This window comes from Elephas maximus, chromosome 4 (genome assembly GCF_024166365.1).
Source record: "Elephas maximus indicus isolate mEleMax1 chromosome 4, mEleMax1 primary haplotype, whole genome shotgun sequence".
NCBI lineage: Eukaryota > Metazoa > Chordata > Mammalia > Proboscidea > Elephantidae > Elephas > Elephas maximus.
The window spans coordinates 29,874,977-29,900,949 of NC_064822.1; the positions used below are offsets into that span (position 1 = coordinate 29,874,977).

Consider the following 25,973-nt stretch of genomic DNA (forward strand, 5'->3'; position numbering starts at 1 on the left):
TTTATCATGAGGTTGCTTACTGGTCCAGTTGTGAGGATTTTTATTTTCTTTATGTCAAGGTGTAATCCATACTGAAGGCTGTAGTCTTTGATCTTCTTCAGTAAGTGCTTCAAGTCCTCTTCACTTTCAGCAAGCAAGGTTGTGTCATCTGCATAACGCAGGTTGTTAATGAGTCTTTTTCCAATCCTGATCCCAAATTCTTCATCTAGTCCAGCTTCTCAGATTATTTGCTCAGCATACAGATTGAATAAGTACGGTGAAAGAATACAATGCTGACACACACTTTCCTTAACTTTAAACCATACAGCATCCCCTTATTCTATTTGAACAACTGCCTCTTAGTTTATATATAGTTCCTCATGAGCACAATTAAGTGTTCTGGAATTCCCGTTCTTCACAATGTTAGCCATAATTTGTTATGATCCACATAGTCAAATGCCTTTGCATAGTCAATAAAACACAGCTAAACATCTTTCTGGTACTCTCTGCTTTCAGCCAGGATCCATCTGACATCAGCAATGATATCCCTGGTTCCACAGCCTCTTCTGAATCCAGCTTGAACTTCTGGCACTTCCCTGTTGTTGTACTGCTGCAACCACTTTTGAATGATCTTAAGCAAATTTGTACTTGTATGTGATATTAATTATGTTATTCAATAATTTCTGCATTCTACTGGATCACCTTTCTTTGGAATGGATACAAATACAGATCTCTTTCAGTTGGTTGGCCAGGTAGCTATCTTCTAAATTTCTTGGCATAGATGAGTGAGCTCTTCCAGGGCTGCATCCATTTGTTGAAACATCTTAACTGGTATTCCGTCAATTCCTGGGGCCTTGTTTTTCATTAATGCCTTCAGTGGAACTTGGACTTCTTCCTTCAGAACGGACAGTTCCTGATCATATGTTACCTCCTGAAATGGTTGAATTTTGACCAATTCTTTTTGGTACACTGACTCTATGTATTCCTTCCATCTTCTTTTGATGCTTCCTGCGTCGTTTAATATTGTCCCCCTAGAATCCTTCAATATTGCAACTCAAGGCTTGAATTCTTTCTTTAGTTCTTTCAGCTTGAGAAATGCTGAGCATGGTCTTACCTTTTGGTTTTCTATTTCCAGGTCTTAACAATGATTATCTTTGGGGGCTTGGATTAGGGAGTTTCTTACATTTTTCTTTATCAGTTTTTAATGTTTTTGTAATGATCATCTGTCGCCTTAGTATTAAGAAATTTTTTAAAGTTCAAGAAAAAAATTAATTTACTTTCTGAAAGGATTTGAGCCAGTTTACAGTTTTTAGAATCCACTGGAAAAAAATGCTTAAGGATGAAATCTGAACAGAGTAAACCTTAAGGTACAAAAGGATATAGATCAATTTTAGGCAACTTATTTAAACAGATTTAATTACTTTGACAATTAATTTGGTTCTAGAAAATCTAGCAGCTAATCATGGGGCAGAAGTGGAAAGCCTTTTACATCACATGGTCCTATTAAGACAGCAGAAGACAGTTAAGTCATCTGTAATAAGCCATTTTACATGTGTACAACTCTTTCATTGGTTTGTTAATATAACACTTAACTTAGAACTGGTTCTAGAAAAGCATGTCTTTTAGATTTTGAAACATATGTGTTTGATAAGCTGGAAACAAACAAACAAAAAGCAGCCTCTTTTGGGAGACAGCTTGAGAGAAATATAAAGGCATTAGAGCTCTGACACCTTGACAGGGCTTTCTCTGGTGCTTCCTACTTTAATTCCCTCTCACATCCTTGAATGTTCATTTAAGTAGAGCTGATAAAGCATTATTCTCTTTTCTTCCTTATAATCTCATATTTTCCTTCTCATTTTTTCTCCCTCTTCTAATCTCTTTCTCCTCCTCTATCTTTTCTTGCTCTTGAGAGAGGGCAAGATAATGTCCCAAAACAAGGAGGCAAATTCCCTTGATTCCTGGTCCTTGATGGAGTTTCCAAGGTTGTCAAACCACCAATACCTTTTTTTCTTATTGGAAATTTACAAAGCGTAGGCCATGCCAAAGGCCCAACTGCCATCTGGCATCATCTATTCCTAAAGGTGCATGCTACCATTTTATGATTACTGACCAAAGTGAGAGACAATAAGTAGCCTGCAAAATTTTCATAAGGTCCACACCTTCCCATGCCCACTCCCACTTCTACTGATTTCCAGTAGAGTCTGAACATCACCAAAGGAACTGAAATCACAGAAAAAGGATTCCCTCCACCAATTCTTCCCATTGAGGGCAAAGACAAATATTAAAAACTCTAATTACATTCTTAAGTGTGTCCTAACTTTTCAAAATATATCAAGCAATTGAATGACAATGACATCTTTTTGTTGTTTTTCAAATTATAGGATTACTTTTTTTTTAGTTCTACTCTGAAGTTTTCAGTTTCAAATATGAATCAGGTGAAAATTCTCAGAAGATAAGGCTTCCATATTTAATTTGGTTCACTTCATCATAAGCCACTTTCTTCCTCCTTTGTACACATCTGCTGTAGAGATACATGGGATAATCAAAACAGAGGGCCAGGCTACACATTCTTATCGCAGAAATTCATTGCTAAAACGTGATGATGACAAAAACCTCATTGCACCCAATAATGCAGTCATCAGATTTGAATATCCCTTACTCTTTTTTGTTTTGAATTCAGCAGAATTTACACAAATAAGTTGCCTGCTTGAAAGAATAAGCCAGCCTGTTAAGCAAGAATTAAAACATAGACAATTTATCTATATGTACTTTATAATGTATGCACGTAAAACTTTATAGCTTCAAAACAAAAAGTATTACACAGCAAAAAAACGATATCCAACGACATCTCCATAAGTGGTTTAACAAAATGCAATAACATTGAATTAACCTTCAGAATAAACGAAGGCAATAAACAACATATCAGAAAAAAACTAAGAATGACAGAGTTTGAAAAAAACGGTATGCATTTGCCATATCTGTGACAAAGAAATTAGTCAACTCAGAAAACAGTTATCCTTCCTAAATCTTTCCATTATGCAGCCTATCTAATTTTGCTATTTAAATTAAACTGCAACACATCAGAAAAATAAACCAGTTCATTACTGGCTCTCCAGATCACTTGCCTAATTGTATGGAATAGAGCAGAGATAATGAGCTCATTGTGAACTGCAACAGCCATATAGCGTGGTTCATGAAATGCTGATGGGACTGTCCGCACTGCATAGCAGAGATAAACACCCCACAAGAGGAATAAAAATTCAGCTGTGAGAAGAACAAAAAACAAAACAAAACAAAAAGAATTTGCCATTAGTTTTATAGGTAGGTGAAGAAAAAAGTAAAGTTTAAACTCTTTCGCATGCATTTTTGATTATTATAGAAACAAGTTTAGTTAGAAATAAATGTATATAAAATGCCATTCACATAGGAATACATATGCCACATATTCATTTAAAATCTTGTTCAGTGTATAGAAGATTTTTCAAAGGTATACTTTGCTTTTTTTTTTTTTTTTAAAGAAACAGTGTTTTGAACCTTAACAGGGTTGGGTTATTCAATAAGGAAAGTACACGTGGGTTTACTTATGTGTACTTACTAATCTCTAGTGAACGATTTCACCTTTTTTTTTTTTTGATGTGGTGAAACCCATGTGACATTCTTTACTATATATTAGTAAGTATACACAAGTAAGCCCGTGTGAAGCCGGTGTGTGCCTTGTTTGCTGGTTAATCTGCCCTGCCTCAGGATGTTTTGCTAATACCTGAATTTTTCTTAGAACAGTTGTACAATATTTTTCCATATCCTCAATCTAACTTTAGGATCTTCATAGAGCATCTGGGTCACACCAAAATCAAGGCAACAAAAGGGTTGTAACATGTTTGTATTGAGCTTCTAGAAATTTAAGTTCTTATTGCACTGAGCCTGGTGGAATGAGTAAAGATATCCATTGACAGAAACTTGGGCAAATAGGTTGCCAACATTCAGTGGCCGATTTTATAAATGAAGCATTATTTTCTCATGACATAATCATATCTTTTGTGGGTAGAGTGTTGAATGGCCTAGTAAAATTCATAGTCACCTCGTTTGATTACTTAAGCCAGAAAAGCAGTGTATCGATCAAAGAACAGCTTCGGAGTCACACCACACCTGATTCTGAATCCCCGCTCCCTGCCTAACTTTGTGTAATCTTAGGCTATTTACTTAACCTCTCTGGGTGCAGTTTCTTCAAATATAAAATGAAGAAAATAAAAGTACATATTTCATAGGATTATTTGCTACTTAAGTTAAAATAATGTATATAAAGTACTCAACACGTAACATGTTTAATAAAAAGTTCTTATTACTAAACATCTCATCTGACTTTCTTTCCCTCAGACTGAACACTGCTGTTTTGTTAATTTAGTGTCATGGTGTCATTGGAAGAGAATATCTGATAAATAAGAAGAAAGTTCTAATTTAGAGAAAACACTTCATCAAATGCATTACCTAGATGTGTTACTTGCATACTGAAACACTGATCTCCATTCCCGTATGCCAAGATGTGTTATTTGCCAAAGTTTCAGCGTATTTCTACCAACATTTAAGCACCATGTAAGTGCTTCAATTATTGAAAATCCCTTAAATAAACAAGTCTGTCAAAAGTTACTCTAAAACCTTGATGTGGCCAGAAATCAAAGAAAAAAGAACAAAAAACTGCACTCAAAGCTCTCCATGAGATTTAGTGTCTGTGTGAATTATTCAGTATGTTGGCCACCAGCCATGTGCTATGAATGTTGTTTCCAGCCAAGGTTTACTGGCTTGGGAAGAAGAAGTCAGGAAATGCTGAAATCTTCACATACAATTTCTCTTCCCAACTCTTCCATTTTCGTCCCTGGCACCACTATTGCCTCCTTTACCCAGGTTTGAAATCTCAGAGCCATCTTTTATTTCTGTATTTCACAGATTTTTTTTCTTTGAATTATTTTTTATATGAATTCAGTCCTCTCCATGCCCATAGTTACAACCTTTGTCTGAGCCTCTATCAGTTCACTCCTCATTTGTTACAATTATATTTCAACCACCCCATCTAAACCTGGCTTTATCCCATGTTAATCCATTCCTCATAACAGTGACAGGTTCATCTTTCTGAAACTCCACTTTGATCACATCAGAATTTGTCCAAATCTCTGCCGCTCCGTTTAGATCTCCATTAGAAGATTCACTCACACCTACCTACAACCCTGGGAATAATTCCTTCCCCAGAGGAAGGCTACAAGGAGTTCCTGCCTGTGGCAGACACGCCTCCGGTTTCAATATTTCCTTGCTGCCTAGACTTTGTGTCGTCAGCTACCCACATTGCTTGGCTTTATTCTTTTGTGCTTGTATATTTCCTAAATCTGACTTCTTGCCTGGTCTCTGACTCTCAAGTTAGCACTGCAGCCTCTTGCTCCCCAGCTTTGCCTCCAGCTTGCCTTGAATCCCCCAGGCGTGGCTTTCTGCCTAGTCTTCAGGATCCTTTAGTACTCACTCTCAGCATGAGGCATGACATACATCCCTGTGCAGAAACCTTCAGTGGCTCACTGCTATTTTCCAAATGCTTTGTCCTGGCATCCCTAGCCTTCTGTAATAGGACTTCACTTTAAGTATCTAATATGACCTCCCACTGCTCCTCAACATGAACTCTTTGAGCCAACTTAGGAAGACTTCCTGTCCTCTGAACACTTCAGAGATTAGCCTTGCTTCTGAGTCTTTGTTCATGCCATTGCTCCCACCAGAAATCTCCTCTCACCCACATTTCCAGCTCTTAGCCAGTTTTTCAACGCTCAGTTCAAGTCTCACATACATCACGAAGCCACCTTAAATGATTGTAACCTACATTGAATTTTCCCTTCCTCTAATCTCTTATAGTAATTAAATATCTACACTACAAAACACAAAGAATAATGCCACACAATATATAATTGGGAGAAAATGTTTTATGGGGTCTTGTTAGTCTCCTGCCCCAACTAGCTTCCCACCTCCTTATGGGAAGAAGCGAATCTTTCCATTATTTTTTTCTCCCCTTTCCCGCATGGATGGTAGCGTAGTATTGGGCACACATAGATGAGACTCGATAAATACCTGTTGAATTGAATAATTATAAATGATATCAGTTTCCTGTTAACATCGTTAGAGATGTAGACTTCCCGTTGCCCTGCCGTTCCATCTAATACTGCAAGGCCTATACGTGACCTAAAATCATACTGACATTATTTCAACAGTGGCAACCACTATTTACTGACAGACTACCAAAAGTGTGGTACCGTGCTGGGTACTCAAGAATGGTGAACACAAAATTACTAAACAACACTAGAGTGCACACACACACACACACACACATGCACACACACACACACACACACACAAGGTTTCACATCTAGCTACATCATAAAAACTCAGTTTCCTACCACTTATTGTGGTGTTTTTATATAATTTTATCATACTGAATATAAAAAAAAGAAAAACAGTTATCAGGTTAATTAGCATGTTACAATGGAGAATTACTTTAAAAATATAAGACAAAATAAAATCCCTCATAATAGCTAAGCTGAACATTAAAATCATTTCATTAGCAATATCAAACAATATGCTGTAGCTGAAAAACAATTTATTCAAAGTACCAATTAAACTCAATGTGAGGTGCAAAAGTTGTGTCTGGGAAAAAAAATCAGTTTCATATAATTCAAACTAACACGGCAATTAGTAAAGAAAATATGCAGATGTTACCAAATTTTGCAGTGTTATTATGTGGGAGTTGAAATACGTGTTGTGTTTCTGCTTTAGAAAACACTGTAAATGATTTTGATGGGAGGCAAGAATATAGTTAAAAAGGGAACACATTTATAGTTAATGATCCAAATAGGGCCTCCAGAAAACTGAGGTTATTTTATTTTTAATCTAATTTTTTTAAGTGATAATGCTAAGCTTAAAAAGTTAACTACCACAGCCTTTAAAAATTAATATACCATACTGAAGTAACTTCAAGTGCTCTCTCCAAAGGGCTGGGCCAACCAGACGAGTGAGAATTAATACCAGTTCTTTGACAACAACAATGCCACAGTGCTGTGATCTTAGACCGCCCACAAGGGCCAAGGAAGACAACTTCAAAGTACAAGTGTTGCTCAAACTGTGGTATGCTGCTTGGCAACGCTGCAAAGCCATTTTGTATTAATATCAGCATGCCCTTTTTAGTCCCTTTAAAAATTTATTTTTACATGGCATGAATAAATACATCAATGAAGAAACATTTAGGTTTCATTCTCCAGATGTTTCCTTTAAGATCCTCCTCTATTTTTCTCTGAATCCTATCCACTTAGAAAATTCATGGTCAAAGTAAAAAATTATGTAGAATTCTACCCAGGATAACTTCCTGTGTTTTATTCTAATAGTATGATTGGCATCACAGAGGTTATAATGAAACATTAAATCACACAACTTCGATAATGCTTGAGAATATTTCAAATTGCAGCATTCTAGTGTAGCGTTCAACTGGCACAAAGAAGCTTGATATTTTGGAGGCTTACTGTATTTTTATGCAAATAACGTGCATGTTACACAGTGTTTGTCAACCGCCTGCACTCTCCCCCCACTATTTTCACAAGCATGCTATGCCATATGTTATATGTGTGGGTGCGTTATTTGTTAAATATATGGGATCTGTTTTTTCTTTGGCTAAAATAGGGACAATTTTAAAATAGGGACAATTATTAGTTACATTAACGAAAACAATGAGAATGATACTTTTCATAGAATTTTAAAGCCAGAAGTGACTTTACTAGACCAATGTTTGGGCTTTATTTATTTTCTTTTTATGAATTGCTGTTGAAAATACACACATCAAAACACACAGTTCAACAATTTTTACATGTACAATTCAGTGACATTGATTACATTCTTCAAGTTGTGCAACCATTCTCATCCTTCTTTTTCAAACTGCTCCTCCCACATTGACATAAACTCACTACCCCCTAAGCTTTCTATCTAACCTTTCAAGTTGCTGTTGTCAATTTGATCTCATATAGATAATTCTTCACTAATTAAGCTAAAACTGTTGTTTGGTTTAAAGAAGACTTCAGGGGATATTTTTGGCTTAAGGTTCAAAAGATTATCTCAGGTTAATAGTTTTGCGGGTTCATCTAACCTCAATGGCTTTGGAACGTCTGGATGTCATTAAAGTTGTACAATTGTAAAAAGTTGAATTGGGCTAATTTTTGAGTGTGTGTATGGTGGGTTGGTGAGCTGCTGTTATTCTGCTTGCCTTGAAGCTAGTTTATTCAGCTTTGGGGTAGAGAAGCATGGAGGGTATAACATCCTTGCTCAGGTCACATCCCCGATCCAGTGTAAAGGGAGTTTCCCTGAGGTATGGCCTGCACCACCTTTTATCTCACAAGAGATAAAATAAAAAGGGAAGCAAACAGAGAGTGAGGGGCCTCATACCACCAAGAAAGAAGCACCGGGAGCAGGGCACATACTTTGGACCCGGAGTTCCTGCGTCGAGAAGTGCCTAGTCCAGTGGAAAATTGATGAGAAGGACCTTCCTTACTCCAGAGCCGACAGAAAGAGAAAGCCCTGATTTTGGAGCTGATGCCTTGAATTTGGACTTCTAGCCTACTAAAAAACTAAGAGAAAATAAATTTCTCTTTGTTAAAGCCATCCACTTGTGATATTTCTGTTATAGCAGCACTAGATGACTAAGAGAGAAGCAGCGGATGCTACAACCTATTTCACCCATTGGACAATGGAGGCCAGGATGTCTGCTCCCTCTTAGCTCCCTGGGTGCAGTAAGACAGGAGAAGTGGAACACCACACACAGTGAGACAGAGTTAGGCTACAAGACATGCTTTGAGAGCCTTGTTCTACTCTCACTACATTCATTCCCTTAACAGCAAGAAAGAGCCTCCTTAGTTCCTGCCCAGTGTTCCCTCAATTATGTACTTGGACTGAGGTTTTCCTTGGCTCTATTATTAACAGTGGCATAGACAAGAACTTTGGAGATGTTTTTACCTTACTGAAGAAACAAATATTTTTCCAAACAAAATTTGTTTGCATTATAGACAACTGTGTTAATTAGAATTGAATAGTTTGTGGTGAGTTATGAGCTCTACTTGGATGTACGTTTTGTCTCCCCAATGAATGATTTCATAGCTAATATGTGTTAAGTGTGCCAGGTATTGTGTTAAATGTACTTTGTGCGTTATCTATGTTCATAAAAACTTTCTTGTAGAACTTGTGACTCCTTTAAAAAGGCTGGGGATAAAATTCTGATTGTAGAAATTTCAAGCATGAGACAGAGATCTTGTGTGGGAATATAGGGTAATAATATTACTAGTCATATGAACTATATAGGTCATGTGACTTGGTTATTCTATTCTTTTACCCACTGCTGTGAATGGTCACACATTTGCCTATCAGCTTTTCTTTATTACTTCCTTTCAGGTAACCAGGTTAGGATGCTTCTGTTAAACAAACACATCTCTAGAACCTGAACCAATGTTTACACATTCTCCACTGTATCCTAAGTGGGAAAGATAAACAAAGTATACTTTTCTCTCTCTCTCTGGCATATATATTTAAGATTTTTCAAGTTTGGTATAGATTGAAAATGCTTTAGCAAAACTTAGATTCTTCTGAGCTTGTAGACAAATATGAAAGATCATAACTGTAAAGAGCTCATAAAAGACAGAATAAGATTAGAGACCTCTCATGATGTAGAGCCAAGATCAGAGCAGCCAGCTGTGTTTTCCAATAATGTTCCTTCCATTTCCCACTCTCTGTCCACATTTGTAGTGTATTGTTCAGGGAGAGAGTTAGATTTGGTAGGGGAGTCCCTGGGAAGTTACTGTAAATTTGTATCTTATAAAATCCTAGAGACAATCTTGCCGAGTTAGGCTGGGCTCAGGACATTAATTGACGACTGAGTGTGGGATTCATGTGATCCTTATAAATCTTCTACTATTCGATTGGCCAATCTCCTTATTTAAATTATTGTAGAGTTTAGACTACTGAGTGGCTGGTAAGCTGAATCAGGGAAAAAACTCAAACCTTTTACCCCTGTATGTTCTAATAAGTACCCTAATCTCAGAGGAAATGATAGTACCAGGGTCTTCCCTTTACGGTTATTGCAGAAATCAGAATTGGTGAGGTAATAAGAACACATTGGAAGTTTCAATCCATATGTATTAGTAGCATATTTTTTAAACTATGATATTATTCCTTTTAATACAAGGAAAAGGTCTGCCAAAATATTCTTGATATCTGAGTTAGTCTGTGAGATGTCCGTTCAAGCAGCAAAAGAGAGCTTTTTTTAAGTTTTTTTTTTTTTTTAATTTTTATTTTTCTTCTTAAAACCCTAAAAGTTCCATAGGGAAACTGACACTCCTTAGGAGAAATTATAATCGCCGTAAATATCTTAATTACTCTTGCTCCATGTCCCTCAAGACTGCCCCAGGGTGATCTCCACCAGAGTAACAAAATTCCCTCAACTTCCAGAAGAGAAAAATGGCCCTGGTGGTGCAATGATTAAGTGCTTGGCTGCTAACCGAAAGGTTGGTGGTTCGAACCCAACCAGTGGCTCCACGAGAGAAAGACCTGGAGATCTACTTCTATAAAGATTACAGCCTAGAAAACCCTATGGGGCAGATCTACTCTGTCACGGGGAGTCGCTGTGAATCGGGTCAACTCGACAGCACCTAAGAACCGGTATAAAATAATTTATCTTTTTTTGTCCTTTACCATCATGTAAATAACTATGCTTCAAAGAAGTAAAATATTTTTTTTCAGAAAAGTTGGCACATAAATAAATAAATAACTTCCACTTCATTCATTCTATAAAACACTCAAGCAAGCCCTTCAAAAAGCGTGTGAGTTTCCAGTCATATAGCCCAAGCCAAGGCAAACAAACTGTCAATACTATCAGGTTTTTATAAAGGAATGACAATTAAAGGTAGATTGTTAAAGTGGTAACAATACTGCAGCATGGATGAAGTCATATGGTGCATAAGAAGAAAATGTAAGTAAATGAATCTAAATCATAAACATTACTCTAAGTCAGATAAAGAGGAGGTGTAATTTATTTTCCCCAGTATTCATTTAACAGTGCTTACATTACATCGCATTTCACCTGTCATAATATAGCCTAATTTCATGGGTAATTATGTATTTAAATCCTTAGAAACAATTGCTATTTTAGAATTTTCCTACATAACTCAGAGAGTTACTGTACTTTTCTCAGTTCCTTCTAAACATTGGCATACCACTAATTAAATTACTGAACACACTGCCTATTTTGCATATTTAAATACTCTACCAGGAAGAAGGAGAACAGAAAAAAGAGCATGTCAGTAAAGAGGGGAAAAGATTATATCTTCTGTAGTGAAAATTGCATGTGAAATCTCTGGAAGCTAAAAAGTACTTTTGAACAATGGGGTCATCAATGTTAGAATTCACTAACACACATGAATATTTTAAAATTCTCAAAAGAAATATGAACCTAAGCCTATCATACCTGTGTAATTATTGCTTAGGTTTGCCTCTACCCCTTTCTTTCAAACTTGATGAATAAGATATATAACAAGGGAAGTCAAGCTCTAAGGAATTGTCAGAACCATGAGACGTACCCATGTATGGGTAGACTTTTCACAATCATGAACAGATGGGGAGAGATCTTAATTTATAATATAGTCCTTATCAGGGAATAGTTACTTAATAATACAAATGCAGTTGAGAAGAGTTAGGTCACAGGAGTCATACAGAAAAATACAGAGAAAAGGAAGATAATAAATAGAAGCCTTGAGCTTTTTATGTATATTCTTGTGCTAGGCTAGAGAAACTTTATTCTCAAATATCTCCCTTTTTTTTGATTATCCCACTTCCGATTATTATTACCTAACTTTTGGAAGAAACTAAAGAAATATTTCCATGCTTGCTTAGATCTGTACTAAAGTTTGATGCAAATATTTATTCACAGAATGAAAGTTCTCAAAATTCTTGACTTTTGCATCCATCAGTGTCTTTTTTTCCCAGCCTTCTTGTTGTTTTCTATGTGGTGAGGTATTTAATTATCTGCTCATTTATCCTGATTGATCTTGGGCGCTGGTACTGCTTCAGTATATGTTCTAAATGTGCAATCAGAAACCGAGTGCTAACTAAGGAAATATACTGAAGGATGAATCTTTATTATGTCACCACCTCTACTTTTAAAATAATGCAATCCTAAATTTGGAAACTATTTTGGAGGCCCCTGCCTGGGAGCTCTAAATCTAGGTGTCAGGATGTGATCTACCTGACTCTAGGGGTGAAATTAAAAAGGTTAATTCAGGCACGAGAAATCTATCCTACTCATCTGTCCATCATCTTGTACCAACCAATTAGGTAACTAATAGGAGGATAAAGTTTTGACTTTTAACATGATTAATTTCAATGCTATTGGTGAAAAATTCTGAAAATGGAAAACTGACTAGCGGCTAGGGTTTCTAGGTTTAGCACCACCACCCCCAAAATCTGGCTATCCTACTACCAACATTATTCTCGTTTAAAATGAGTATGACTTAGGATAGTTATTTATTTCCTCATTAATTTAGGAGAATGCTTCCTAATTCCAACCCCTTTATTCTTTAAAAGGCTTTAGGGAAGGGTAAAAAAAAAAAAAAATTAATCAAAAGTAAATCTATTTTATTTTCTCATTTATAAATGCACTATGTGGTATTTTTAGAATTATAACTTTTATTTGGCGTGCCAAATTTTTACCAATCTATTATTTTGAATGTTGGAGAATTCAGGAGTAGGATTTCATAAAAGGGTTGAGAATTGCCAATTTAGTTTATGTAACAAAAACACCTCCCTAAAAAAGAAAAAAAAAACTCCCAAAATGTATACATACACTTTCTCATTAAAATGAAACCAGGGACAATTGTGTAACTTATGGATTTTTAGCTTTGACATGTTTCCTCAGGCTGGTCCAACCCTGACTGTAGAAATTATCACAAGATAGAGGTAGTTCAGTTTATTCTTTCCTCTTTCAAGCAAATATTTATAAAGAGCCTACAGCTGAGCTGACAGATACTATGTGTCAGGATATGGTGTGAATGAGGAGGGGTTAGCAGATGGAAGAATCCTTGGTTCCTCCCTCATGAGCTAAAATATTATATTTAAACATACTCAGAGAAATTAAAAATGCTGAGTTAGATAATGATGACTAGTGTATGTACTACAGTATTAGTTTCTATTATACCCAAAATCAATACTGTCGAGTCTCAAGGGGTACGGTAGTATAAGCCTTTACCACAAATTCTAATGTGATCAAGAAATATTCTCAAGCACTCAAATTTTGAAATTCTCCTTCTGTGAGATAAAATAAAACTATTATTTAAAAAACAGGCTACTGGCCATGTCAGCCACTTCTCACATTGTCCAACGTCGATCTGTCTTCCACAGCTGCAATGTTTATATCTTTGTTTTCCACTAAAGCCTGTCTCACAGTTTTTTACATAGGACAAACATGATTATTGAAAATTCTAAATAGACATAAACGGCAATGGGTCCTCAAAGTACTTTTTCTTCCTATTCTATTCTGTTTTTCAATTGTTTCCTCAAAGAATAAAGCGATGCTTATGGCAGTTCAGAGATCTTTTCCAAGAGGCTGTCTGTACCTGTTTCCTCTTCCTGAAAAACCTGTGATAGAAAAATCATGTCTCTGAGCAATTCTGGAGCAGTCCTGTGCAGTAAGTAAAATAGAATGGACCCAGTTTTTTCTTTAAATTTCTGACATATTTTTTGAGCTAGAACTCTAGTAGAAATGGTAGTGATTCACACAGTTAATTATTTTATATTAAAAATAATTTTTGACAGGGAAATCTGATCTAGAATGTGAGTTTATCAATATATTAACCATCACTTTTCTTTATTTTGAAATTGACTCCTGACATAAACACAAATATATACAGCTTCTGTTGTTAAATCATGTGTCCTGACAGTCTTTAGAATGGTCTCACTGCAGGAACAGCACATGACCAGAACTAAGGTGTTTTTGTAGTTTACAGGAGAAAAACAGTGTTAGTGAGATAAGCACACTATCACAACCACCATAACAGCAAAATTAAACCTCCTCTTACCACTTGGTTTCTGTACCCTTATCACAAGTCTTTGATTTTCTAAGAGACCCTAGCCTTGTCACGTAATACCTTAGGAGTGTTAGTTTAGCCAGCTCCTGTACCTTACATCTTGCTGCTTCATTCTCACTCCTAAAGCTATGACCTTGGTCCTACTACCATAATCAGTCTCTTCTTTTAGCCTCCCTCTACCTGCTTGCCTTACCTGAGACCTGGTTATTGCCTGAGGAACTGTATCTGATGCAGCCTTCTCAAGCTATGGATCTTTAGTGTCCCATGTGCTAACTACCTCAGGGTCAGGAGATGAGCTCAGGGTCCTTCTCAGGCTCTAGGTCCCCTTTCTTGCTATTATTCAGAATTGACGTATAAAACTGCCCATTTTTTTCAGAGTTGACACTAGTGGAAAAATCTGCTAGCTGGTAAGCTTCGTTTCTGGAGAAAAACAGACTTTTGTGACAGTAAAGTACAATCAGGAGAACTGGAGAACTGGTTGCACAGTGGGTAAGGGCTCAGTTGCTAACCAAAAGGTAGGCAGTTCGAATCTACCACCTGCTCCTGCTCCTTGGAAACCCTATGGGGCAGTTCTTCTCTGTCCTACAGGGTTGCTATGAGTCAGAATTGACTTGAGGGCAACGGGTTTTGTTTTGTTTTTTAAGTACAATGAAAACTGCCCATTAACTGAAGAGCTAGTGCAGGGGGAGTAAACAAATGAGCTAGGAGAGAAAGTTGTGGTTAGGTGGAATTCCTCAATGAATGGTTTTGGAGGTAGGGGAGTTTCAGATGACAGCAAGGTCATATAAAGTGAGAAAGATCACTGGAGACAAGGGGGTCGCGGTTTTGGATGAGTTGGTTGAAGGGTTAGCTTAGATCGTATGAGGGAGAAAAGACTTCAAGAATGGTGGGGATATAGGAACATTTAAAGAGCCCTGGTGGCTCCATGATTAAGCACTCGGCTGCTGGAGGTTGGCAGTTCAAACCTACCAATGGCTGCACAGGAGAAAAGACCTGGCGATCTGCTCTTTAAAAAACACAGCATAGAAAGCCAATGTCGCAGTTCTACACTGTCATACAGGGTCACTATCAATTGACTGGATGGCACACAACAACTGCATATACATACTTTTCAAGTAGAAGTTATTCCTTAAGAGAAAAGGGGGACTTGGATAGTTTGGAGGTATGAAGAGAGGATACAGCCCCGAAGTAATCACTGGGAAGAATGGTAGAGTGGCTGATGAGGGAAACAGTAAGAGTGTTAAGGAATGCTCAGAGCACAAGGGAGATTAGCGACCAGTGTATTTCAGTACAGTCCTCTGATTACTTCTTCTGAGTCAGTTATTCTATACTTTACAGTAACATCAGGATCACCTGGAGGGTTTGTTAAAACACACATTGCTGGGCCTGCACTGCCAAAGTGTCTGACTGAAGAAGTCTGGGGTGCGTCCCTACGTTTTGCATTTCTAACAAGTTCCCAGGTGATGCTGCTGCCGCTGGTTCTGAGAACCACACTTTCAGAACCATTGCTTTAAGTCCTTCTTTCTTCTAATGATTACAACTCCGAAAATTTGGTATATTCCACTTAAAAAAATACATCCTGAAAGAATATATTTAGATGGAATTTACTTTCCTGGCTCTGAAAATTCCTCTAACATGTTTTCAAGACTCACTATGAACTCAACCATCCAGCATTACTTACAATGTATTTTACACACATCCTTTCTTCAAATTAGGAATTTCCTTCAGGTTTCAAACAATTTCCACGTCTGTCTGCCATTATTTCTATCAGGTGGCATGTTCTCTCCTCTTTACAATATTCTAAATACTACCTGTGGCCCAAAGAACTTCTGCTTTATAAAGATTCCTGGGTTCTGGTCCAAACTGTTGTTGTCATTTATTGAACTATTATTTGCACCAAGACTCTTTAACACCTAATTTTACTGTCAATATATATATATATTTTTAACAAGGCTCATTTATCTGTATAAACCAATAGTAAGCTAGTGCATGAGAGGAACAAGGCTTTTAAACATTTTATTTCTCCCACAAAGTGTTCAACACAGTACCAGAGAAATCATAGGTACTCAGTGGATCTTGTTGATTGTATGTAATTCTTACTTGACTATAAAGAAAATTTCTATAAAATGAATTGCAGTTTACTATCAATTATGTATTCCTTTCTATTTCTAAATAGAGATCACAAATGTGATCCTCTTCAGCGCGCATAAACAACCTGAATACATCTCAAAATCAATGTGTAAAGAATAAAGAATGCCAAAAAAAAAAGCTAGGTGACAAGGCCATGCATTCTCCTTGTTTATCCCTACTCAGTGACGTCTCATCATGTATTCTGAGTATTATTTTCTTTGTAAAACAGAAAAGAAATATAGTGGGCTTTTTTTTTTTCCCCACAGTAATACAAGGAAATTTTTTTCCTAGTTTGGTTAACTTGGATTGTTGTTGCTGTATGTTGTCCAGTCAATTCTGACTCAGAATGATCCTAAATGACAGTAGAACTGCCTCATCAGATTTCCTAGGCTGGTGGCACAATGGTTAAGCACTTGGTTGCTAACCAAAGGGTCAGAGGTTTGAATTCACAAGGTTATTGGCTGGACAAAAGACCTGGTGATCTGTTCTTGTAAAGACTACAGCCTAGGAAACCCCATGGGGCAATTCTAGTCTGTCCTATAGGGTTGCTAGGAGTTGGAATTGACTTAATGGCATACAGCAACAACAATCTTCATGGGAGCAGATGGTCAAGTCTTTTCTCCCACAGAGCCACTGAGTAGGTTCAAACCACCAACCTTTTGATTAGCAGCCAAGTGCTTAACCATTGTGCCCCCAGGGTTCCTTAACTTGGATTAAACCAAAAAAAAAAAAAAAAAAAACCCATTGCCATCGAGTCGATTCCGACTCATAGTGACTCCATAGGACAGAGTAGAACTTCCCCATAGAGTTTCCAAGGGGCACCTGGGATTCAAACTGCTAACCTTTTGGTTAGCAGCCATAGCACTTAACCACTATGCCACCAGGATTTCCTAACTTGGATTAAATAAATAATGTAAAATAATGAGTTAGAGGTTTCTATTCAGGGGAAATTTCATATCTGTACAATTTTTTTTAAAAAATGTTTCATATCCAGACTAAAATCAAAATCAGAATTGCTTCCTATACTAGTTCTATGCTTCATCTTCTAATGGCAATATTGGTCAAAATACAATGATTTATTTTATATCTTATCACTATAATCATTCCCTTTACATCATCACATTCCTTACAGTTACAGGTATCAGGCCTATAAAATCCCAAAAATATCTTCCCCAGAAAAATGTTCCTCTATTTGAATTGCAAACTAAATACACATTTTATTAGCTTCTAGCAAAAGACTAGCTGTGAATATCAAGCAAACAATTGCTAATATGGGGAAGGCAGAAAATGGGAATTAAACTCATGTTTTTATTTTTTGACATCTGCCAAATAAAATTAAGGTTTTTCCTGTGGTTTACTGAGAGGGAATACCACCAACAAAAATAATAGGGTTTGTTTTCATTCTTTATATATATACATAGACATATATATCTTTGGGGGCTTAGCTTAAAATAGCCTAGCATTAGCAACAGAAAATTTCCTATGGATTTTCTGTCTTCATTTTTAAAAAAACTGGGGTGCCAAAAAAAAAATCTGTATTTTTGGCCCAAGTCATCATGCAATTCTTCCATGTTCTCCAGTTTTTCAGCAACATAACTGTTATTACCCCCAACCAACATGTGTTTATCATTACACAATATTAGACCTCTAGAGAATGACTGATAAATTATCTTTAGAGGTAAGCATAGGAAAGACCGGTTAATCAGAAATTTTGCAGAGATAATCTATTCACAAAATAATCATTGGATACGTAGTCATGTATCCTATACTGAAAGTATGTAAAAAATACCAGCAGGCTTCCTTTTTCCTCCCAACTACAGAGCTTAGTCAAGAGAATAGCTTCCATTGATCCAACACGGACTAACTGATAAGATGGAAAGCAGAAAGATTCTTTGTATAAAGAAGTTGCCTTTATTCACTGCATTTTTCCTTTCTGATTCATTTGATTATATTTTCTCAACAAAGTTACATACCTTTGAAAAAGAATGGAAACTTCCAGAAAAAGTTTGCATTCCACGTGTCATTATCATCATTTTCATAATGTTGCTTTACTGAAACCATATTAGGTGACGTTCCTTTAGGCTTTGTGAAAACGTTCAACAAGGCTTCTAAAGAAGTCATTTTTAATGCTAGACTCAGAGGTGTATCTAATGTACGGCAGGTATGGCACCTGCACTGGGTGCCACTTGAACGGGGAGAGGGAGCCCACAACTGAGCAGTTGACATTAACCCAATAAGGCCCAACATCCTTCCTCAAGCACAACAGACACAGAGGCATGGGGGGGGGGGGGGCGGAGGTGGGGGCGGCAGAGAGGGTACTTGGCCCCAGGTACAATTCCAAGGGGGTGCCAGCTGTGGCACAGAATGACATAACGAGGTGCCACAAATATGAAAGGTGTCTGACTGAAGCAGGTGGAAAAGAGGGGGGGAAGGCATTTCTGCTCATGCATTGCTATCAATGTCTATTCATCTTGAAATTGGGCGGGGGTGGGGCGGGAATTAGAGACTGCCCTTGGGCGCTTGTTACCCTTGCTACACCCCTGCAGGGGCACAATTTCAGTGCTTGCCATAGACGCTATTTTTTGTAGATACACTTCTGATGTTAGTGGAAAAGGACAAGAGAATCACAGAAAGCAAGTGACTACATACCAGCTGCTGTCATGTAATCCCATTGGTCTATGAGGCACATATTGAAGATAAGGTGATCAGATGTTTGCCCCTGGCCAATAAGTGAAATCTCCCTCTTCAAGTTTTGGCATACAGATGATGTCCAGCCAATGAGAAACCACAATACTACCAGGAGGATTACTGCGAGCATCCTCATGACCCGTCCACCAGTCATGTACGGAATCCGTTGGGCTGTTCGTGAAAGAAACACCTTCAAAACTCTGGAAAAGCGAGAGATGAAAATGTGAACAGACAGATCTAACACTCGGAAATGAAAACTCTAAAAGTATCTTATTTTCTAATGGTTAAACAACACGAACCTAATTAGTGTCACTGAGCTGTATGTGTGAAGACTGTAGAAATGGCGAATGTTTTCTTATCTATGTATTTACCACAATAAAACAAACTTATTTTCTAGATGAAATTTAAACCAACCAAAACACACTTATACAGTTCTAACATGAGAAAAACCAGAAACATTATTGCTCATATTTTTATTTAATCTCATTCTTGTTTATCTTCCATTAGCAAAACAAATATCCTGCATTAGAAGCCAGTGAATCGATAGGTTCATATAATGGAATTCTTTTGAGCATGTTTTAATATTTCAGGAAAAATTCCCGGGAACTTGGAAAGATCCATAGGAAAACATTGCTCAAATAGACTTTATGAAGAATCAAAACAAACAACAAACAGTCCTGAAAGTAATTGGATTTTTCAATATTATACTATGCCGAAAACTTCCTTGAACTTGTTATTTCTTTTACAATAGTGTTATTAAAAATATTTTCTGAAAACCATTTCACGTGACCTCCCTCCACAGTCATTTTATCACATTATCAAAAATATTAATGAAATAAGTATTAAAACACTGGGAGGAATAAACACTAGATTAGCTGAATGAGGTCACTGCATTAAAGAAGAAGGCTGGGATAACCTGTAAGAATTATTGAGATTTTTAACAATTTGTTTTTTTCTGTATGTATGACTCAGATGAACAGCCAGGGTTGAGAATACTTGGTTAGATGATATCTAAGGACTTTGCAGCTCTAAATATCGCATGAAAACAAATTCCAATTGCCCTGCAGGAACCTTTCCACCCGCCTAGTCTTCAATTTTCTTTCTCCAATTGCCCTGCAGGAATCCTTTCACCTGCCTAGTCTTCAATTTTCTCTCTCCAATATTCTCAGCCAATTTTAATTCCTCCTACCCTCAAATCCTATTTTACATTGTAAAATTTTAATTTGAAATAACTACCAGAGATATAAGATTATCCATAGTCAGTTTCCAAAAGGCAAAAATAAATGCATGTCCCAACTTTGTATTCTCTCTTCCATATCATCCTTTCAACACGTTTAAAGCCAGATGAATTTCTCAAAAAAACAAAAACTCTATTAATCCAGAAATGAAGCAAACACGCCAGAAATAGGCTAGCTGTGTTAGGCTATTTTTCTATATAAAGACCTTTGGTAGCTTTCCGTGAATGAACACAGCATAATCTGTAAAACCAAAACACCCATTGCCGTTGAGTCAAATTTGACTCACAGCAACCCTACAGGACAGAGTAGAACTGCCTTACAGAGTTTCCAAGGCTATAAATCTTTCTGGAAGCAGACTGCCACATCTTTCTCCCTCGGAGCCGCTGGTGGGTTGGAACAACTGACCTTTTGGTTAGCAGCCAAGTGCTTAACCACTGTGCCAGTGTTAGTAAATAATGCTATTTTCCAGCAGAATCTTATTTATTCTTCCCTCCCCTCCTCCCATATCTTTAACTCCATTGTTCTTCAGCTAACACAGATGGTGAAGTTATTTAATTATGAATAAGACACTTCGATTTTTCTGCGAAACAATATCAGAAAGACAATAGTATCAATGGAAGCTCCTTTAACTAGTCTCCAGATTCACAGCTGGTCCCCTCCCTATGTCATACTGCCTGTGCCATGCTGAATGCCAGCACTGGCAGCTCCTTACTCTCTGGTATGTCTCAAGCACTTCTCTCCAACAGCTGAATTGCTACTTATTAACAATCAGTGGTATTTGCCCCAAATCTGTTTATGCCCATTACATGTTATTATATTTTTTATAATTTAATTAAATGTTAAATAAAATGGTTGTACATAATTGTGCCCTGAAGGGGGACATCCTTGTATAGAATCTGTGTTGAATACTTCAGAAAGGCTCCATAAAGGTAAATCACTAAAACAAACTGTTAACTTAGGGGAAGGTGAGGAAATTGTAAAATAGGGAGTGGTTAATAAACATAAAAACCTAGAAAGGTTCTATACATAGATTACTTCAAAAAATTCTTTAGATTTTCACCCCTATTTAAAGAACCAACACTGTGAACAGTGGATAATGCACTGTGGTGATACATGCTAGAAAGAGGAAAAATGAACTCCAAACATCAGACCCATAGTCAAAGAAGAGGCCTTATTTCAAAAAGACTGCTGTTCACTTGTGTGAATGTGTTTGATGATGTGTTTAAATTACAATCTATGAGTTAGAATCGACTCCATGGAAACTGGATATACTTCTTTAATGCCTTTCTGCTTTAAACAGCTTTAGTAATTAATTGACATTACTTATCTAAATTACATCAGATGTGAAGACTTCTTTTGTAATCAGCAGTTTAGATATAAACAAGATCAAATGATGCAAATAACTCTACCTTAGAAAAAACAAATTTCTTGCAAAAATGACTATTTTTGTCAATTCCAATCTTATTTTCTGCAAGAAAAACTTGTAGTTACTAGGCCATACACAGACAGTTCCCAGATTATGAACATCTGACTGACACACAACCCATAGTTAGGAACCAATCCGCGTAAAGTCCATCCGGGAAAAACTGACCCGGTGTGCGGTCCCAGGCCCTCATGACAGGCTGTGCTTCTCCCCCCACGCGAAGGTGCCACAGAGGGTCCCTGGACAGCTGCTAGTGGCAGGTGGGCCCTGGCAACATGATGCACCCAGCCGAGGCCAGTAACAGCAAGCAGAAAGCCCACCCAGCTTCCTTGGAGCTCGGAAAGGGCCAGCCCCACAGTCCATGTGCCCCAAGTGAGACAGACTGGAACAATCTGTGGAAACAGCCTTGACAAAAATGTATCTGTATGTAAACGCCACATCCTGGAAGAAATTTTCAGCACGTAGAGACAGTCTCACCACAGAGCCCATAATCTGCAGAAGCAATCTAGAAATTGCTTCACTTGCTTAGCCTCACTTAACCATGATTTTGTCCCTCAAGAAAACAGGTGCCAAGTATGTATGCAAAAGGTATCCACATCTGCCAGATGACCTTCTCTCAGAAGCCACTGTGCTATCCAACCCACCGGCAGGATTCAAACCTGAGGAGTTAGGGAACTGCACAGGTGCCACATCCCATAATGAGTGATGCTAACAGTCCCAGAGTCCTTTGCCACAGACTCCATCTTGGCTGACGGCTGCGCATGCACCTCATTTCCATAGCCACACCAATTCCCGGAAAATCCCTGCCTTTTCTCAGAAACTGCATAAATAAAGAAAGGCCACTTAACATAGCCTGGTACATAAAAGCAGTAACCACCCTGACTCAAGCGAGTCAGTCTTTTGGAGAGGCTTAGTTCCCCAGCTGACTCCTTTTGCTTGACTCAAGCAAAACAAAGCTTGCTGACGATAAATTTGTCTTTTGCTTGTATTCTTACTCAGGAAAAGACAAGGACCTTTTGTGTCAGATTGGCCACTGGTAACACCAGCACCACTGCTCTGCTGCAGGTGGTGGCGGTCAGCAGCCAGACGCCATCGGGCTCCACGTGTTCTCAGAGTACAACTGGCCAGCGCGCCATACTGGGCCAGTGCACCGGCTGGGCCTTACAGTGCCCCTTACCCAGCTCCACCCCACCCCATCCCGCTGGGCCCTCGGTGCTATGCAGCCAGGGGCCACGGTAGCACCTCTCTGGGCTTCTGTTTTCCCTACCTAACACATGTGGGATTTCACTATTGCAGCAGTTTTTGGCCTTTTGGTGGCTGCAGTGGGGCGGTGGGGGGGTTGCCCTAGATTCCTGACCTCTGTATGTCCACTTGGTTTCTGGGGATCATGGAAAACTCTGGACTTGGGTTTCCCTAAGCATCTTCTTCCCAACCTTTGGCCCCCAGGCTCCTTTTAGCGCATCCTGAGCAGGCACTTTCTCCCTTGTGCCCCAAGGCAGGGGCCTCATAGTTGGTGCATGGGGTTGACGGACCTGTTGAGGAGGTAATGGGGGACTAATCCCTCCGGCCTTAGCACCATCCCACTCAGGCCCCAACCCTCCCTGCCGCTGCTGAATCAGTCGCTGTGGAGTCAATGCCAACTCACAGTGACCATACAGGACAGAGTAAAACTGCCCCATATGGTTTCCAAGGAGCGGCTGGCGGACTCAAACTGCTGACCTTTTGGTTAGCAGCCAATCTTGAGGTCTCAAAACCCAGAAGAAATGCAGCCTAGTGGTACAACGTAGATTGTTTAGTTCAGAGTCTATAGTAAAGTATCTAATTGCTCTCAAAGATTTTACAGAACAAAATCTTTTGAGTATTTTGAGTAACGTTTGCCCTCTCTTCCACTGTGGAGAAGGTACATACATACGATGGTTTATAATAACAAGCACATCAAAATATTATTATTATTACTGTATTATTATGTTAAAGATGTTTTAGTATGACTGGAAGTGTTTCTTTAATGTTTTTTATGCATAGAAAAGTACATGAACTGTATCTGACCATTCCAACTTATGTATGAATTTGACTTAAAGACAGACTTAGGAACAGAACTCGTTAGTAACCCAGTGATTGTGTGTAACTGCTTTTGATTGTATCTGAGTAAATTATCAAATTTTGAATAACTCAGCTCTCAAAATAGAGTACATGACCCATTTTTCTAGTCTTCTATAATTTGGTTAGAGAAGAAAAAGAATTGTTCCAAATTCTAGCCTGACTCTTAAATTTGAATATCTGAAATATAAGGAATGAATATTCATATAGTGACAATCATATGCGAGGCATCATGCCAGGTAACATGGAAGGCATAAGATATGGTTCTTGCCCTCTAAAATCTTACAAATCTGAGACTGTCAGAGCTAGAAGGAAATTTAGTACTCACTAAAGTATAAAGGAGAGGCCCAATGAAGGGAGCATCTAAAGTTATGCAGTCAGTGAGAGTAGAGCCAGTAGAAAACTCATATCTTACTCTCACTTAATTGCTTTTTTTCAGGCACCAAACTTTCCCAAATACAGCTGTCCATGAGCAAGTTCAGGGCCAAGTGATCTTTAAAAAGCATGTTATTTATCTGCCTCTTCCAATAGGTCATATCTCCTCTATGCTCCCCACATAACTTTTTCTCTAATCCAGATGCCCACAGCTTTGAATACCACCCCTTCCATTGCAACTGATTCAAATCTGACTCTCAGCAGGCAGAAAAAAGAATCAGTGAACTTGAAGATAAGTCAATTGAGATGATCTAGGCTAAGGAGCAGACAAAAAACAATGAAGAAATATGAACAGAGTCTAAAAGACCTGTGGAAAGCCATCAAGCATACCAATATATACAAAATGAGAATCCCAGAAGTAGAAGAGAGAGCGAAAGGGGCAGCAGGAGTATTTAAAGATACAGTGGCTGAAAATCTCCCAAATTTGATGACAGACACAAATCTACAAATCCAAGAAACTCAAAGAGCTTCAAGTATGATAAACTCAAAGAGACCCATTACAACCTGAGACACATTACAAACTGTTGGGAGCTAAAGACAAAGAGAGAATCTTGAAAACAGCAAGGGAGAAGTGACTTGTCAAGTACAAAGCATAAGATCGACAGCTGATTTCCTATTAGAAACCAAGGAGGCCAGAAAGCAGGGATGACATATTCAAAGCACTAAAAGAAAACAACTGTCAATCAATAATTTTAAATGCAGCAAAACTATCCTTCAAAAATGAGGACAAAATTAAGAGATTCCTAGGTAAACAAATACTGAGAGAGTTCATTGCTAGTAATTCTACCTACAATGAATGCTAAAGAGAGCCTTTCATGCTAAATTGAAGGACACCAGACAGTAACTCAAATCTACATGAAGAAATAAAGAATATCAGTCCAGATGCTTTTGTTTTTTAACTCCCCTTATTTCCTATATTATTTAAAAGACAACTGCATAAAATGATAATTATAAATCTACGTTGATAGGCATACAATGTTTAAAGATGAAATTTGTGACAATAACAACATAAGGGGGGTGATGGAGCTATATAAAATCAAAATTTTTATATACTATTGAAACTAAATTGGTATGAATTTTAACTAGATTGTTATCAATTAAAATGTTAATTGCAATCTCCAGGCAACCACTAAAACATAACTAAAAAATATATGGTAGTAACTTCTAGTTTCTGGTCTGACATGTAGAGAGCTCGGGAATCATCACTTCCATCCTAACAACAAGAAAAAAGCTGAAAAACTAAAAATCAAAAACTCTTCTTAGATTCATCTAAAAATTAAATTCACAGAGAAAACTATCTCCCTGAAAACTGGGAGATACAGAGAACCACAGCTTACCCAGGAGCAGAAACTGCTTGTGGAGCCAGCCTTGGCTAGCGAAAATTGAAGTGTAATTATCTAATTGTCTTTCAAGAAACATTAAAAGAAATTCTTTAGAATGAAGGAAAATGATTTAAGTCAGAATCTGGGATCTACGTTAAAAAAGAAAAGCAGTCTAGAAGGAATAAATAAAGGTAGAAAAAGAACCTTTCATTTTTCTTACTCTTAGCTGATAGAAAAGATGACAGTTTGTTCAAAATAACAATAACAAAGATATATTGAATGATTATAGCTTAAGGATAAGTGAAATATATGGCAGCAATGTTACAAGGGATGGGAGGAAGGAGTTGCATAAGGTGCCTGTACTATCCATGAAGTGGTATATTATTATTTGAAAGTGGATTTAAGATTAGTTGTAAATGTATATTGGAAACTCTAGGAAAACCACTGAATTTTTTTTTTTTACAAAAGAAGTATAATTGATATGCTAAAAGAAGGGAGAAATGGAATTACATAAAAGGCTCAATTA

General features: G+C 37.6%; 1 protein-coding gene across 1 annotated transcript in view; it reads right to left on the minus strand.

The window, feature by feature from the left end:
• Positions 1 to 25,973, minus strand: part of GPR158 (G protein-coupled receptor 158) — a 567,445-nt gene that overhangs the window by 19,538 nt on the left and 521,934 nt on the right. Inside the window, exons 7-8 of the mRNA XM_049881810.1 lie at positions 18,894 to 19,132; positions 3,105 to 3,243 (exon numbers count right to left, since the gene is read on the minus strand). Coding sequence (XP_049737767.1) covers positions 3,105 to 3,243; positions 18,894 to 19,132 — 378 coding nt within the window. The remainder of the gene's footprint in view (positions 1 to 3,104; positions 3,244 to 18,893; positions 19,133 to 25,973) is intronic.